Here is a 16,833-nt window from a genome sequence, read left to right as displayed (position 1 = left end):
AATGGCGGCCATATACAACATTTGTAAATATTTAAAGAAACAAGGCTCAAAGGTTTTTTTTTTCAAAAAACCAATTTTTTTTAAAAATGATGAATTAAATATTAACATTTTATATATTTTTGAAATTAGAAAAAAATGTCTTTCATTTAAAGTAAAAATATACAAGGGATTCCATTTAAAAAAAATTAACTTTGCGATACCCCTGTATTATATTTTATAACATTTCCTGGCGATTTAAGGTAAACCCTATAACTTTTATGTCAAACTTTTTTTCCACCTCGTATAGTAACCGAGCCAGGCTCTGTCTAAATATAAAAGACAACCCTATACAATGTTTAAGTGGTAATAAAAGTCTTTTGAATTTGAATTTGAATAACTTTTTGAAGAGACCAATTTGGCAAACCCTTGTGCAAAGTTTTAAAAAAATTTAATAAGCGAATCTTGAATTATTCAATTAAATGTAATTGCAAAATTAGCAAATTTTCGGTTCAGGTAAAACCAGAGGGCACCAGTAAAATGAATATTGTCACTGACGTGAGGAAAAGTGTCAATAAATCAGTGACAGTCGATATTTGAAAACAAGTATGAATTATTGAATCGACGAAAAAATAGATATAAATATTTAATATAACTTCATCGTTATATTAAATAAAAGTTTAGTTAAAAAAGTAATGTTAACGTGTCTTACTTTGAATGTATGGTTGTGAGATTGATAAAATAAAAAAAAAACATTTCTTGTATTTGGCTGTACGTCAGATTTGACCAAGCCTTATAACAAATTGTTTGCTGGTGGCTGGTGTCTGGTTTTACCTGAACCGAAAATTTGGTAATTTTGCCATTACATTTAATTGAATATTTCAAGATTCGCTTATTAAAATTTTTTGAAACTTTGCACGAGGGTTTGCCAGATTGGTCTTTTCAAAAAGTTATCATATATTTTTTCTGTAAAATGTACAGGGAAGCCAATAATTGACTCCCTTAAAATTTACATGGGATTTCCTATATTCCGCTCGGCGACGCACCACCCGGTATATTATTTTGTTTTACAGGAGTGTTTTACAATAGGCTTGCTTTTATTTAAACCTGTTACTTTCGGTTTTGTAATTGTAAGAGTTTTATTTTGTCATTTATTAGTAACCATCCTTTTTTTTCATACTTTATTTTTCTATATTGCACTCTTTTTGGTGACAAATAAATTATTTGAATTTATGTACGTACTATAATATAACGTATAGCCTTTATATACAATTTTTCTTTATACGATGTAATAAATAAATAAATTCTTAATTTTTTTCAGAATAATATAACCGAAGAATCTCTTCAATATAAAGACATTATTCAAGAGGACTTTACTGACACCTACAACAACCTTACTTTAAAATCTGCCATGATGCTAAAACTGTTCACTCTTAAGTGCCAAAAGACCACTTTGTACCTGCTAAAAATCGACGATGATATTTACTTGAACTTGCCCAAACTCATTGATGATTTATTGACAAGGAATCAAACCAAGAGTCTGCTTATGGGCTCGGTGATTTGCGGATCGAGGCCTATTAGATCAGCTGGGGATAAATGGTAAAATTGTTCAGGCGGGAATTGGTTAATTTACTTATTTATTTTATTTTGAAAGGTATGCAGGACCAAGCTATTTATTCCCAAATGACACCTATCCTAACTACGTGTCAGGAACCAGCTATTGCATGTCAGGTGATGTGGCTGAAAAACTGTTAAATACCGCGTTAACTGTGCCAGTTTTTCATTTGGAGGATGTATATCTAACAGGTAGAAACCACTTCTAAATTTTGATTTGTGTAAAACCTATATTAGAATTTATTATTCACAGCTTGTACTTGTGCTAAGCTTGGTTCATCAAAATTAATATTGGAAAATGATTTCTTTCGAATATGGTCTGGAACTGGTTCTAAGATAGTACATTCGGTGGTACCAATTTTCCAGCACTTTTTCGAGTATTACGGCCGGATTTCGTGATATTTTCGCCTCCCAATCATTATTCCATTGTGGATTGTCGACAGAGCTGTGATTTCATATTGGCCTACAAAAAGTAGTTTAATGAGGTCATATTATATAATCTTGGACGTCAATTGACGTAGCAAAATAATTTGCTAATTAAAATATTTCTGCAGCTAAATGTACTCCAATATCATGAATTTTTGATGATAACAATAATGTTTGCTGTGTAGCACATGCCATTGAGGGTTATCCGCTTCCCGACTGCATTTTTGGAAAAAAATATTTGCTTAAAAATATTTATGATGGCGCCGTCGTAATTATAATAATATTGATTTATTTGCCAACCATCATATGTTTCTTTCTCTTTAAAATCACTAGTACAAAATATAACAGTATAATTATAATATTTTAAAACTATAAAAACTTTACAGTTATATATTTATAAGTTACATCTTTTAGTAAAATTGCTGACACAGACTGATTCTCTAAAATCGAAACGGAAATCTAATAACATTTATTAAACAAGAACTGTAATAGTACATTCTATAACAAGTGCGAAATAAGCAAAATTCTACCCGAGTAGAGAGGTTTGTTGCCCGAGTTGTTAGGCGAGGGAAACGGCTCTACGAGTGTAGAATTGTCTATTTCGCACATGTTATTGACTATACTTTTGCTACGACTATCAAATAAAACAACAGGGTATCCCAAATTTAAGTGTAATAAATTCAAAGATAAAAGGTCAGTAAAATTAGGGTAAAATAGCGTAATTTAATACTTTTTAAAATGTTTTGTAAAAATTTAAAACTTACGAGTATTTCCGAAAATATCCGAATAAATCAAAAAATCTTTAAAATTATTTTCTGTCATGTAAAGTCGTAGAACAAAGTAAAAATAAACTTTTTCATAGCCACTTTTTTCGCCCTTCATGATGGTAATTTAAAATTGATGATACGACGTTTTGTCTTTTAGAGTTCATTATCAACTTTTTTTCTTAGGGTCACTATAGTCAATTACATCAGATCCAAATACTTCTATTTTTACCTTTTCAAAAAAAGTATCACTATTGTATGTTATTATCTTCAACCTATAAGACTGAAATAAACTTGCTACAAAAAGACGTAAACGACTTAACTAACTTAAATAAGAAGATGTTAGACTCCGTAAAGGTGTTGGAAGTTGAAAAAGATACCTGTTATTCCGACATTTGTGCATTGAAGGAATAGTTACAGATATCTAAATCTGTTGTTATTCATTCTCCAACACAGCTACCAACTAGGCCAAATACACCTGACGATAGTCGACCTCGGCTTCTCTTTGTTGGTGAAAATTGTAGCAGAGTGTTCCTAAAACATTTACGTTTAAAGTTTGAAGCTTACTACAAGGTCCAGTGTTTCCTGAAGCCGGGCAGTTCAAGCAGTGAAGTGATTAGGACAGCATCAAATTTAGTTAAGGACTTTACGAAAGAAGATTTTTTAATAGTAATGTTAAATGAAATTTGTTCTTCATCTGATGTTTTAAAAAAATTAATTTAAAATCATGTTGATACAAACACTTTAGTGATGACAAGCCCTTATACTTATTTAAACTATAATGTTATCTATAATAGTAATAAGGCCCTTTATCGTACTTTTCATGCAAATAATATTAATCTATATGGGATTTTAGAGTCTAATCACGCCAGTAACTTTGGTTCAGACTTGGCATCATTATTACATGCACAGGTTTTCAAATATTTTAAAATTAATATTTCATCGAATAAATTGTCTTTAAATCATCAAATTAATGAGTCTGAACTGATAACTGATCGTGAATTGAATTTTTCTTTTTTATAGACATGTCCACGAAGGTTGAATCTCATTCATGTTCATATTCTACTAGTAAGATTGATATTAGCTCTTCGAAAAGCTTAAGTATCTTTATTCTTAATATACAATCCCTAAGAAACAAGATGGATGAGCTTCATCTTTTGCTGGACACATGTAATTTTCCTGATATTGTACTTCTGACTGAGCACTGGTTGAGGTCTAGTGAATGTTTTTTAATATCTGATTATGTTTCTATATCAAATTTTTGTCATCAACAATCTATACATGGAGGAACCATGATCTTGGCTAGGCAAACAATTGAAACGATTTTTTGTAATATTGATAAGTTTAATAATCTTCTGTTGAATTCTCTCTTTCTTTTTGTAAGCGTTTTAATTTATATATTCTTTGTGTTTATAGGCCACCTACAGGAGATATTGCTATGTTTTTGGGCAAACTTGATTCTCTTTTATCCCAGTTGTCCCTACACTCTAAGGTTATATTGGCTGGTGACTTTAATATCAACTACACTGATGAAACCTTGCCACGTACTTCTCTTTTAAGTATTTTAAATTCTTACGACTTGAAAATGCACGTTCTTTCTCCCACACGAATAACTTCTTCATCTGCAACTACAATTGACTTTATTATTTCTGTACAAATTTTGATGACGTTTTTTGCACAGTACTCCCATCTGGTATTTCCGACCATGAAGCTATTCTTGCTAAAATGCCATATAATACTATATTATCTTCATCTCATTATATGGGAAGAATTTTCAGCTACAGCTTCGGTAAATTGGAATGCACTTGAAACGGCTTCTGACCCACTTACTTTATTTTTTCAGGTTCTGTGTGATAAGATCAATCAGTGCTTTCCTAAAATGAGGCTTAAAACTAAGAAACGAAAACCAGGGGTTACAAGAGGCCTTAGAATTTCAGCTAAAAACCTCCGTTTTTTGACCAAATTGTGCAAATATACCACAAATGAAAATATCCTTGTATATCATCAGAAATACCGTAGTCTGTATAGAAAGACAATTAAAGCAGCAAAATCTAATTATTATAGGGATCGATGTTCGAATCATTAATAATCGTTGGTCGATTATTAATGATTTTAGACATTGCCATAGAAATGTATCTGAACCGGAGTTAGGACCTGACATTTTAAACGACTATTATTGTGATATACCTAATATCTTGCTCAAGGGCATTCGTAGTAACATTGATCCCTTACACTATCTTCAACAAGTGTCGGTTGAGCATTCATTTTTCTTTCATCCTGTCGATCTTACCGAAGTAAAAAATGAAATCAAACGCCTAAAAAACCATAAATCATCTGGAGCTGATGGGATATCTTCGAGGTTGTTACTCTTTTTGCCTGATTCAGCCTTAAATGCTTTAGTTTCTGCCATAAACAATTCTTTACATATTGGCATTTTTCCTTCATGTTTAAAAGAGGCAGTGGTTCTCATAAGGGCTCTTCATAAGGGTGGAGATTTGGATCAGCCTTGTAATTTCCGTCCCATTTCTATTTTGTCTACCCTCTCTAAGATAGTTGAAAAACTTGCAAAAAGCAGAATTTTGTCCTTTTTACATCATAATGGCATTTTGTCTGCAAATCAGTTTGGATTTCAAGCCGGTAAAGGGACTCATGATGCTGTTTTTAGCTTTTTGGAGAGCGTCTATGTGTCCTTGAATTCTGGAGAGTCATCGGCAGCAGTCTTTTGTGATCTATCCAAAGCATTTGACTGTGTGGATCATCGAATACTGTTATCTAAGCTCGATAAATATGGTTTTAGGGGCGTAGGCGTAGCGGGCTTGAGTCCTATCTATCAAATCGTACTCAGAAGGTTACAGTGTCTGGGCGTTTGTCTGCTTCTAGATCCCTAAAATGCGGCGATCCCCAGGGTTCAGTGTTGGGACCACTGTTATTTTTACTGTATGTGGATGACTTGAGTTCATTGAAACTGCAGGGCAAGGTGGTTCAGTTTGCTGATGATACCACCATACTATGGAGCCATAAAAATTCTGATTATATTAAGACTTGTATCCTTGAAGACCTTCAGATTTTATCAGGGTGGTGTGCTTCCAACAGGCTCGTATTTAATGTAAGAAAGACGTCTATTATGGGGTTTAAGTGCGATGTTCAGGGTCTGATGTTTGACGAAAATTCCCTCTTGCAGAATAAAGAGTGCTGCAAGTTCCTAGGAATTACCATTGATGGTCGCCTTCGGTTTGAAGATCATATTTTACATTTAGCTGGGAAATTATCTTCTGGATGTTTTGCAGTAAGAATGGCAAAACAAGAGCTGGGAGGGGTGGTTGCTCGTTCAGTGTACTTTTCACTTATTGAATCTCATATTCGATATGGCTTGCCTTTTTGGGGTTTAACCATAAAGGGGCTACTTAACATTGTCTTTGTTATTCAAAAAAAGCAGTTAGAAACCTGTGTTCTCCTAAGTTAAGAGATTCTTGCAAACCCCTCTTCATTTCTGAAAAAATCCTTTTTTCACTCTTTATCTTAGAAACAGCTGCTCTTATTCACAAAATTCCCAAACTACCCTCTCACACTGGCCATTTGACTCGTCGTGTAAATGATGTTCCCCTACCTATTCCTACGTCTTCCCTTACCAAAAACTCATTGATTTACATAAGTAAAAAAATTTACAATCATGTTCCTCTATGTGTTAGACATATATCGGATGTTTTTTCAAATTTCGGAGAAATTTGAAAGAGAATTAAAGACGCTTTTATTGGCTAAAGCATATTATAACCTGGATGACTATTTTAATGATAGGTTTTAACCTTGGACATGTTGGAAAGTTTTTTTTTTCCTTTTTTCTTCTCTAGTTTTGTCAACAAGTTTACCTTTATTTAGTAATTGATTGTTTTATTTAGTTATCTTTAATTCAAGTATGTTCAAAAAGTTTTGTCTTCTTGTGTTTAATTTTGTTCATTGTTTTGTCAATTTTTGAAATTGTATTTTTGTTTTGTTTTTTTTAGCTTGTAGGAAGCTTGTACACAAGATTATTCTTACGTAATATAGCACATTTTCTTTCTTTCTTTCTTTCTTTCTATATATTATTATTAAAAAGAGTTTGTAAAAGCAAATAGAAACTTAAAATCCAAGAAAAAAAAAATAATAAATTAAATTTAAAAAACTAATTTTTTTATATCAAATGTTTATTTCTCATTCTTGAACAACTATCAAAAAATAACAAAGATTACAAATAATATGTTTGCTTTTATTTTTCATGGTTTTTGGTATATATATTTATTGTAATTCCAGTACAATTTTGAATTGTAATATTTTTAGGGGAATCCGATATGTTTTTAGTCGTTAATGAGGCAAATATGTTTTGCTGTTGGCAGTTAGCACTTGCACAACGAAGCTCTACTTGTAGTTCCTGCAGTTTTTTTTTGCTGAAATTTGGGTTTTTTGGATGATGGTTCCTCATTTTCATTAATTTGGGACATTATTTGACTTGAAACATTTAGGTGGTTTTGTAATGAGTTATCTATATATCCTTCAGCAATTTCTCTAGATTTCCACCCTCCGTGTTTTTTTTAATGTTTCTATATTCGTCCCAGAATCCACAAGCATTGTTGCAGATGTTCTTCGAAAACAATGACTCGTGTACAATCCAGGGTTGGGTAAGTTCAAAAATTGTGCCACTTGTTTAGGCATATTTCCTAGTTTGTTTATTCCAATCACTTGCTTGGTGCATCGTCCATTTTGAAAGTTAATGAAGATACTATTTGTCGTAATATCTGATGGCCGTAGAGATAAATATTTTTTAAATAAGGTATAAAACTTTCCAGTGATTGTAAATTGTCTAGGCACTTTAGTTTTTGTATTAGGAACATTTATTATTATAGCGGACCCCAAGTTCTCAATATCTTAAACTTTTATTAAGTAGAGCTCCTGTCTTCGACAAGCTTCCATAATTCCTAATATCACAGCAACCTAAAAAATGAGTACATTATATACATGTTTATGGTATTTTAAAGATCTAGGATATGTGGGTAAAAATATGTCTAAATACATGTATATACCTTTGTAGCAAGATAAATATGATCTGGAGCATTATCTATAAAATGGTTGACTTCTTCTCCAGTTAATATATTTGATTTTTTTCCTCAATAACCATCAGATTGTTTTTTCAAAAATGCTCGTAGCCTGGCATAATTTGATATATCTGTATTGTGTTTAATGTTATTTGTTGTTCTAATCATTGAATACACTTTCCATAGTGTTGAAGCTTTATTAGACTTAGCTAACTGACTAAAATAGGCGAGAATCACATTTTCGGATAATGAATTAGCTCTTTTTAATTTTTGCCATTGCATGAAAGTGTCATATTGTTTAAGGTATAAATCTTTCGATTTTTCAGGCACCAAATTGCCAGCAGTCGCATTCGCTAATTTTAAAATTTCCGGGGGAGTAGCAGTGAAATCAAAATCGCTACTGCTTTCAGTATCAGTCATTAAAAAGAAATAAAGCTAATAGGAATAACTAATGAAATATTTAAATTTACACTTACTTCTTTTTAATGTATTGGCCAATATTTATAGAAGTATTTTTCTTAGCTTCGGAATGTTTGGATGTCAAAATGCATAAAAATATTACACAAATACAAAGTTGAAGATAGGTTAGGATGTCAACGTTTCTAGGTTGGCTTTAGATGCACACGGAATTACGGTTCCGTTGTAGCTTTAATTGGTTGAATGTATTCATCTTACTGTAAAGTTCCGTGATCGCGGACTCGTGTAGATTTGGGTTTAGTCAATTCGAAGTATGACATGGCTTAAAATGACATAACGGTGTTAAAGTGACAACGGGAAAAATTAATAAGAGTTATGTTTTTAAATCTAGTCATCTTAATTCAAGATTTGAAGTATGACTTTTAGGTGGCGCCACAAGTATTTCCTTTCATAACATGTGCGAGAATGAACTTTGCCGCACTTGTTGCTAAATGAAGCCATTTCTTTACCAAAAACCATATCGAAATGTACCTATTTTGTAATAGTCGTAGAAAAAATAGTTTTTCTAAATGTGTTTTGTAAGAGTCACGTGTAGATGTATGACAACTTGAGCTTCAAAACATCACAGTGTATACTTTATAATTAGACACATGAATATCACAAAACATTTACAGAAAAAAAATATATATATGTATATATATATATATATATATATATATATATATATACGAAAAATGGAGCACTTAACATTTTATATATATATATATATATATATATATATATAGTCCAGTATATATATATAATGTTATATATATATATATATATATATAATGTTATATATATATATATATATATATATATATATATATATATATATATATATATATATATATATAACATTATATATATATACTGGACTACCTGGACAATGTTTTTTTTTTAATTTCCCACGTGAGGTTTCGCTACTTGATATATATAAACCTGACTTGTCTAATCATAGATCGTATTTGTAGTAGTACCAAATTGTATAATTTGGATATCAGCAAAGACTACAACGGTTCCTCAAAATAGGTATAAAAATCGTATAATAATAGGTGTAATAATCGTATATATTAGGTTGAAAATCATGACTCCATTCCTCCCGTTTTAATGCCAGTCACTTTTAACGAGTTTTTCGAAATTTGATTTAACGAGTTAAGGGATGTTTTTAATAATCTGAAAAATAAGTCTAGATATGATATTTTTGGTTTTAGTGTAAATTTGTTTAAAACATTTATAAATCTTATAATGGTACTACTAATCAAACTGGTCAATTTGTAAAAGAGATTTTTATTGCGATTGGGATACCAATATTTAAGAAAGGTGTCAAAAGTGTTTTACAAAAGCAATGTTTTCAACTATCGGCCTATTAATTTGCTTCTGGTAGTCTTTAAGATACTCGAAAAAGGCATTGCTATGAGACTTGTTGCATTTTTGGAGAAAAGTTGATGTTTTTCAGTTTGGCTTTTGAAAATTCAAAAAGTCAGTTTCAGGTATTATGGATCTTGTCAAGGGAATATTAGACTTATTTACAGACTTTATAACAGTTAGAATACTGTGCAGTGCTTTTTTGTGATCTAAGCAAAGCATTTGATTGAGCCATGAGCTTCTTATCTTGATCAATAAATTTAAAAACTGCAATTTCTACCCTGTTGCTGTCTCTTTTAAAATCTTATTTACCAAGTAGATCACAGGTAGTCAAGACAGACCAAGTGCTTGAAGGGGACGCCTGGAAGACGACAAGGTTCAGATTCGGATCCTATATCTTTACTTTATTCGCTGACGATATTACCCTTTCTGCTAAAGAAGACCCTCTCAATAATGAACTGTTGATTCTAGAGGATGCACAGTCTGCTACCAAGTCTTAGTTTTACGCAAATCAACTGCTGCGCTATCAGGAAAAAAACTCGAAGAATGGTTTCTTAAGTGATCTGAGCACCACAAATGTGGAAACTAACTGTTAGTTTTCTGGGCGTTTATCTTAAACCACTGCTTAAATGCTTGAGAATAGTGAGACGGCTTGCACTTGGTGCGTGAACTTGTCGGTGTTAAAAGCAGCTTAATGTGTCCCTTTCCGTTGCATCCTATCATATGCCTTATTAATATGGGGAAATGAGGCGCAGGCTTGTCGCATCTTTGGGCTACAAAGAAGGCTATTCGAGTTATACCGGGAATGAACTATAGGGCTGATAGAATTAAGGATTTAGGAATACTGACACTACGCTCCTACTAGATAAGCTATTACATTATGTGATTGTTTATTAAAGTTATTTTTCACTTTATTGCCTTTGATGGGCTTGATATTTTAATTATTTATATTTTTTTCTTATGATCTATTTTTGATAGATACCTTATTTTAAAGGCAATTAAAAATACTTTTTAAAAATGAAAATCCAATATGGCGTCCATAAGAAAAAATAAAGTTGATGATGATCGAAAAAAAATTAACTTATACTTATATATTAACTAATAAATAAAATGAAAGGATACATTTTCATTGAATTAGTTGCTTTGGAAAGGCAATTAAATATACTTTTTAAAAATGTGAAAATTTAACATGGCACCCTGTACAGGGTGTCCAAATTTGAACACTTGTAGGTTATCTCGGTTGCTATAGGAGATAGAGCCTTGCGGTTTTTGCATTACTATGCTGCTTTTTTCTGAAGCGAAATATGCCCATGTCAAAAAATTGACAGCTGTCATAGTTTTTAATCTACAGAGTGATTTTAAAAATTTGGAAAGACTTATTTTTATTTTAATACTAGGTCATGCTCGTGCATCCAAGACAGAATGGCGCAGATAATTAAAAAACAATCAATTGGAAAAAAAGTTGGGTTTTTTTAGTTGTGCAGTTCAATTTCCAGTGGCAGCACAGGGAAATTAAGAACATTTTGAAAAATGTGAGAGAAGGCTTTAAATCTGAAGCCGAGGTTACGAAAAGCAAGGCTCATCTGATTCTAAAAAAATAAATTTCATCTTTACAAGGGCAAATTGTTCACCAGCTTCAAGCTGTAAATGCTGAACTTCGGGTAGTTTTTTGTAATTGATACATTGTCCAGACACAATAGAATATCAACTTTGACCGATTTGTAAAATGTAGGGCTGAAGCCTATTTTTTAGCAGCCAGATACTTTATTAAGGGCATAATAACGTCAACGGCAGAGAAGGCTCGGGGTTAGCGTTGCATGTTTCATTTTGGAAGGGCAATTAATTTCAGAATGTTTGAATGTTCGGCCATTCCTAGAGGATTCATCTCCGCAAAAATGGATAGGCACTAATGCTCCTATAAGGTGGCCAGCAAGATCCTCTGATTTTTCTATTTTGGACTTTTTTGTGATGCTATCTAAAAAATAGAGTTTACATTACAAGATTATGTGAAATTTGTTTAAGAGAAAATGACAACAATTTTGAAAAAATTTTATAAAATATTTGCATACAATTTTTAGAAAAGAAAAACTAAATTAAAAAATATAAAAAATAATCAATATAGCTTTTTTAAAATGGACAGTTCTATAAAAATCTGTCACTCTGTCCGGCCGTCTTAAGAATAACACGAGATAATCTACAAAAAGTCTAAATTTGCAAACCCTGTACATGCTTTAATACAGAAAAGTACAAACGACTCTGACTTGGGGTCATATGGGGCATTACTCCAAGAGTCATATGCTTATGCATCATATTCCTCTTAATTTTGAACAGATGCCGAATAATCTAAACTGTAAAGTAAAACGGTATCCACATATTCAGAGCTAGGCTATTCGTATTATTGAAAGTTTACCAAGTAGAGCTCAAAGAGATAATCATCATCTGTCAAGTATAATATGTTAGTTAAAATAATATCTATAAATGTTAAAATCAAGAGATCCAATTTGCACAGAAGATATAGAGAGATTCTTATTTTAAATTTTGGTTACTTAGAAAAGTGCAGAGACTGCAGAGGGATAGACTATATCGTATCTGTAATAACGTATTATAGTAGGTAATTTTTTCAATAAATGACCTTCACGAATCCAGCAATTGCTTGCTTATACATTTAACCTCTAAGTAACGAAACTTCTAGCCAGTGCCTTCTATACCGATGAAAAATATGTCGAAAAACCTTATAGTTTTGAGTTTTATACCTATATTATATGTATTTTATATTATATTCGGTTAATAATAATTTCTCAGTACTTATAAATGAATACTCGGTAACTACTTTAACAGTTCATTATTTTAGGTATTTGTGCCAAAAAAATCGGCCAAAAACTCACCCACAACGGTCGGTTTACATTTCACCGACTAAAATTGAACTACTGTTTGTATAAACCGTTGATAACCGTCCACTACCAAGAGCCTGATGGTATTCAGAAAATTCACGACGCTGCCAGGGACCCTGTGGTGGAGAAACACTGCCAGCAGGAGAAGCAGGTACTCCTGGTGCATCGATGGCTGTTAGAGAATGTGTTCATGATGAACAAAACGAAGCGGAGAAGACGATGTCCATAGTGTAAGTAATGATATTGGCTGCTCATTACTGGGTAAATATTTGCAAATTGTTTAGGTCTTTATTTGCTACCAATTCATTTATTCAATTTGGCACAACACTAACTGTTTGACAATTGGGCAATGATTGTACTTAAACTTCAAATAGAAGTTAGACAGGAGGTACCAAAAAGCTTAAGGCTCTATCTATCTTTCTTTATAACTGAGATACAGGATGGTTCAGCAAAAAAAATGCGTGTTTCTTGAATTGTACAGAATCCATCTCTTATAAATTGTGAGGAAGACCAGTCTTCGTAATGAATTTTGAACATGTAAGAAATTTATTTATTTATTTTAAATTAATTATACTTTGTGAAAAACGTTAAACGTTTGATGTTAACTCAATACAGTCAATCAATAAAACAAATTATTTTGGTTTAAAAGAGCGATAGGCCCATAAACTATGGGTTTTTTTCAAATCTTCTGTATATCTTCTATTTGCATTTAAAATATTTCTCTTTCTCAATGAAACACCCTATATATAATATTAAATTATAGTTTATTAAATTGGTTTAAAACCTAAGGGGACAACACATGAAATATTTCTTAAAAGTGATCGTCGAAATTTCATTCAATCCTCTATTCTTTAAATCTTAAATATATTACACTCAGTCTTGTTTGCCCACTCCTGAAATCCGGTACAATTTGTTTTTAAAGGAAAATTTGACCGTCAATTTTTAACTTTTTTTTCCTGATTACATTTATTATATATGTCATTAGGGAGTTTTATCATCTGGTTATCCGGGTTCATCCTGTTCTAGATGCTTTGGTAAATTTAGTAGATATGAATTACGGTTTCATTTTATTTTTACATGGAGGTACTTTTCTTAAAGACTGTGTCGTGCGGTGTAACACCACTTGCGTCATTCCGGAATGACGTATCAGCTGAATTCTCGGTGTTAACAATACTGTGGTGGTCATTATTATTTTCAACCGAGTTTGCATTTTGATCATTCTCAGTTTTTCAATAATTGTAGAATGTATTCTTTAATAATATTTATTAAATATGTCTCGTATTGAGTAAAACCCATTTCCCAAAGTAATTAAACCCAGAAAATGTCTCAGTTACTATGTGCACTGTGTCCCAATGTGATTGTAATAACCCTTGTTATTTCGGTTATTTTAAAAGTTAGAACATTGTCGTTTTCGCGATCCTGTGCCACTGTGAAATTAATAATGCGGCAGACAGATTTAAGGTTACCTGTTTAGCTCTGAGAAACAGGGTGAAAAGGAAAAATTTCACTTGCGTATTTTACAACTGCTTTGGATGGATGTTTTTGCGTACAGTTCATTGTCGTGCTTAAAACAAAAATCAGAGGCGTCGTTTAACAGTTATTACCCTAACTTGGTCTTTTTTAAATGGTACTCTGTATTTTGGACTTCTATAAATTTGTCTACTTTATCTCTTTAAAATGACGTAAGCACTTAATTTTTAATAATTTTTGTAAAAGACAAAAACCTAATATTTCACTCAAAATTATTAGTTCGACGTGAAGACGCTGTCAGATCTCAAACCTCGTATCAAGCACAAAGAAATTAGTATATGATATAAAGGCATTCTAGTTAGCTGACATTCCTGGAATTTAGATCTGGACAATCAATTGATGTTTTACCTAGGCAACATATTTATTGTTTCCAGTTATTGTCTAAGATTACAAGTGATTTAACTTGTAATCTTATGTAATAATTCTTCTTAGTCAATGAACACAAATTTAACGAATTAAAAAAATATAAGTATACGCTATACAGTGTGGTGACTTTAACTGGAATAAATTCAGTTAAAACTAATAAAATTTTATCTCGCGAAATTCCTGAGACCCGTCGATTTTTGTTTATTTTTTTTCACATTTCAAGATTTTATTTTTTGAAGTTTTTATATTTTTTCACCTACAGGGGGAGTCCAAATGAACCCAAACTTTTTTTTTCAAATGGAAAGCCACTTTTTTAAACTCTCATTGAAAAGAGCCCTTTTTCCTGATTAAATTGCCCTATTTACTTTTGTGATTATCTAAAGGAGAAGTACGAAAAAAAAAACTATTAAATTATTAAAAGTCTCGAAATATTTTGTGTTGGTAAATTTTTGGCGTGTTTGTTTATTTTATTGGTATCGAGACATTTCCTGACATTGTTGTAGTGTCACTGTTAAAGTGAATTTCAACCAGTTGTTAAAGAAGTTAACTTATATTGAAAAAATGCCTTATTTATCCGAATCCCACAAGATTGAAATCTTAATGATGATTGGTTATGGGGACAGAAGTCGTACTCAGCTAGAGGTTGTCCACTTATTCAGGCAGAAATATCCAGATTTGCCACCTATTAACCAAGGTACGGTTAGTAAAATCGAAAGCAGATTTCGAGAAGTTGGGCACGTGAGGGATGTTTCAAGACAAAGGTCTTCTAAAATCGATTAAAAATACCCAATTAAATGTATTGTTAGCGATGGAAGAAAATCCGGTAACTGCAGCCAGAAGAGTAGCTCGCGAAAAATCTATTCATCATAAATCTGTGCTAAAAATTTTAAAAAGCGCAAACAAACGACCTTATTAAATGCAACCCGTTCAAGAGTTTTTGGAAGACGACCCAGATCGCAGAGTTCAGTTCTGTGAATTAATGATGAACGCCATTGACGAAAATCGCATATCTTCGGAGTGGATCCTTTTTTCTGATGGCTTCATTCACCCTAAATGGCCATGTTAATAAGCAGAACTATCGCTACTGGTCTGCAGTGGCAAAGCGTGAACTTTTTTTTCGGGTAGACAAACAATAAAAATCGTTAATTAGAAAAAAAATGTGTATTCAATATTATTTACTTTAATGAAATACAGAATGAAAGCCCATGAAATATTAACTCAAAAATTATGTAGTGATATAAAAAAGAAATAAATAATTACTACTAGCATAAAAAGATAGATAGATAAAAATAAATACTACTTACAAAAAACACAACTAAAATACAATTGCCAATATCGAACAGTCGTTCATAAATAAACACTAAAAAAACCTTTTCTATACACCCAAAAATAATACTAATTATTAAATTACTATAGCACGCGCCCCCACCAAATGCAGACAAGACTGAAGGTGTATTGCGGCCGACCAGATCAAGCGTGTCCATAAACAATAACCCTCAACAGCATAATAAAATAGATGGTCGACTTCGATAGACAAAAGCTCGAATGTCTTCCCCGCGAGTTAATTTTGCAATTTTGCATACGTAATAGGCTGAATGCGGCCGGACCTCTGTAGCCTGCTTGATGCGTATTTGGTTCGATATGCTCCAAATTTCGGAAGACAAATATCAATGTGTCTTCCTGGGGCTCGTATACATTAATTGGGTGTCAGCCCTGTATTTTTATCTTAATCGGTGCGGCAGGCGGGGCGCGCCTTCGGATTAATCATGTTTAGATACTATATAATAATAGTAAGGATAGCGACTACGTTCTGTGTTATTTTTTTAAAATTTTAATTCAACAATTACATAAAATAATTACGTGATAAATTAATGACAAATAACTGGATAATTTTGGGTAGACAGTGTCTACCTTGTCTACTCGTACGCTTCGCCACTGCTGGTCTGACGAGAACCCATACTGGGTAAGGGAAACTAATACACAATATCCCCAGAAAACTAAGGTTTGGGCTGGCATAATTGACAGGCAAGTTATAGGGCCCATATTCTTCAATGATACTTTAACTGGGGAAAGATATCTAGAATTTCTTGAACATGAACTAGTTCCAGTCTTACGTGCCTTATATCCGAGTCAGTTCGATCCAGATTTGTATGATGAAAGAATCTGGATGCAACAAGAAGGTGCTCCCCCACATTATGTCCGTAATGTACGCCAGTATTTAGATGACAATTTTCCAAACAGATGGATTGGTAGAAGGGGTGCAATCGAGTGGCCGGCACGTTCTCCCGATCTCACCCCACTTGATTTTTTTCTGTGGGGACATTTGAAAAGTCAAATTTATATGGGCAAACCAGGAAACCTAGACGAACTCAAAGA

The 16,833-nt window shown here is 32.3% G+C and overlaps 1 protein-coding gene across 1 annotated transcript in view; it reads left to right on the top strand.

Annotated features, from left to right (window-relative positions):
- Window positions 1-16,833, top strand: part of LOC126750503 (beta-1,3-galactosyltransferase 1-like) — a 49,644-nt gene that overhangs the window by 18,064 nt on the left and 14,747 nt on the right. Inside the window, exons 3-5 of the mRNA XM_050460136.1 lie at window positions 1,298-1,575; window positions 1,631-1,782; window positions 12,522-12,791. Coding sequence (XP_050316093.1) covers window positions 1,298-1,575; window positions 1,631-1,782; window positions 12,522-12,790 — 699 coding nt within the window. The 3' untranslated portion in view covers window position 12,791. The remainder of the gene's footprint in view (window positions 1-1,297; window positions 1,576-1,630; window positions 1,783-12,521; window positions 12,792-16,833) is intronic.

This window comes from Anthonomus grandis, chromosome 2 (genome assembly GCF_022605725.1).
Source record: "Anthonomus grandis grandis chromosome 2, icAntGran1.3, whole genome shotgun sequence".
NCBI lineage: Eukaryota > Metazoa > Arthropoda > Insecta > Coleoptera > Curculionidae > Anthonomus > Anthonomus grandis.
This window is presented reverse-complemented; position numbering and strand designations above follow the sequence as displayed.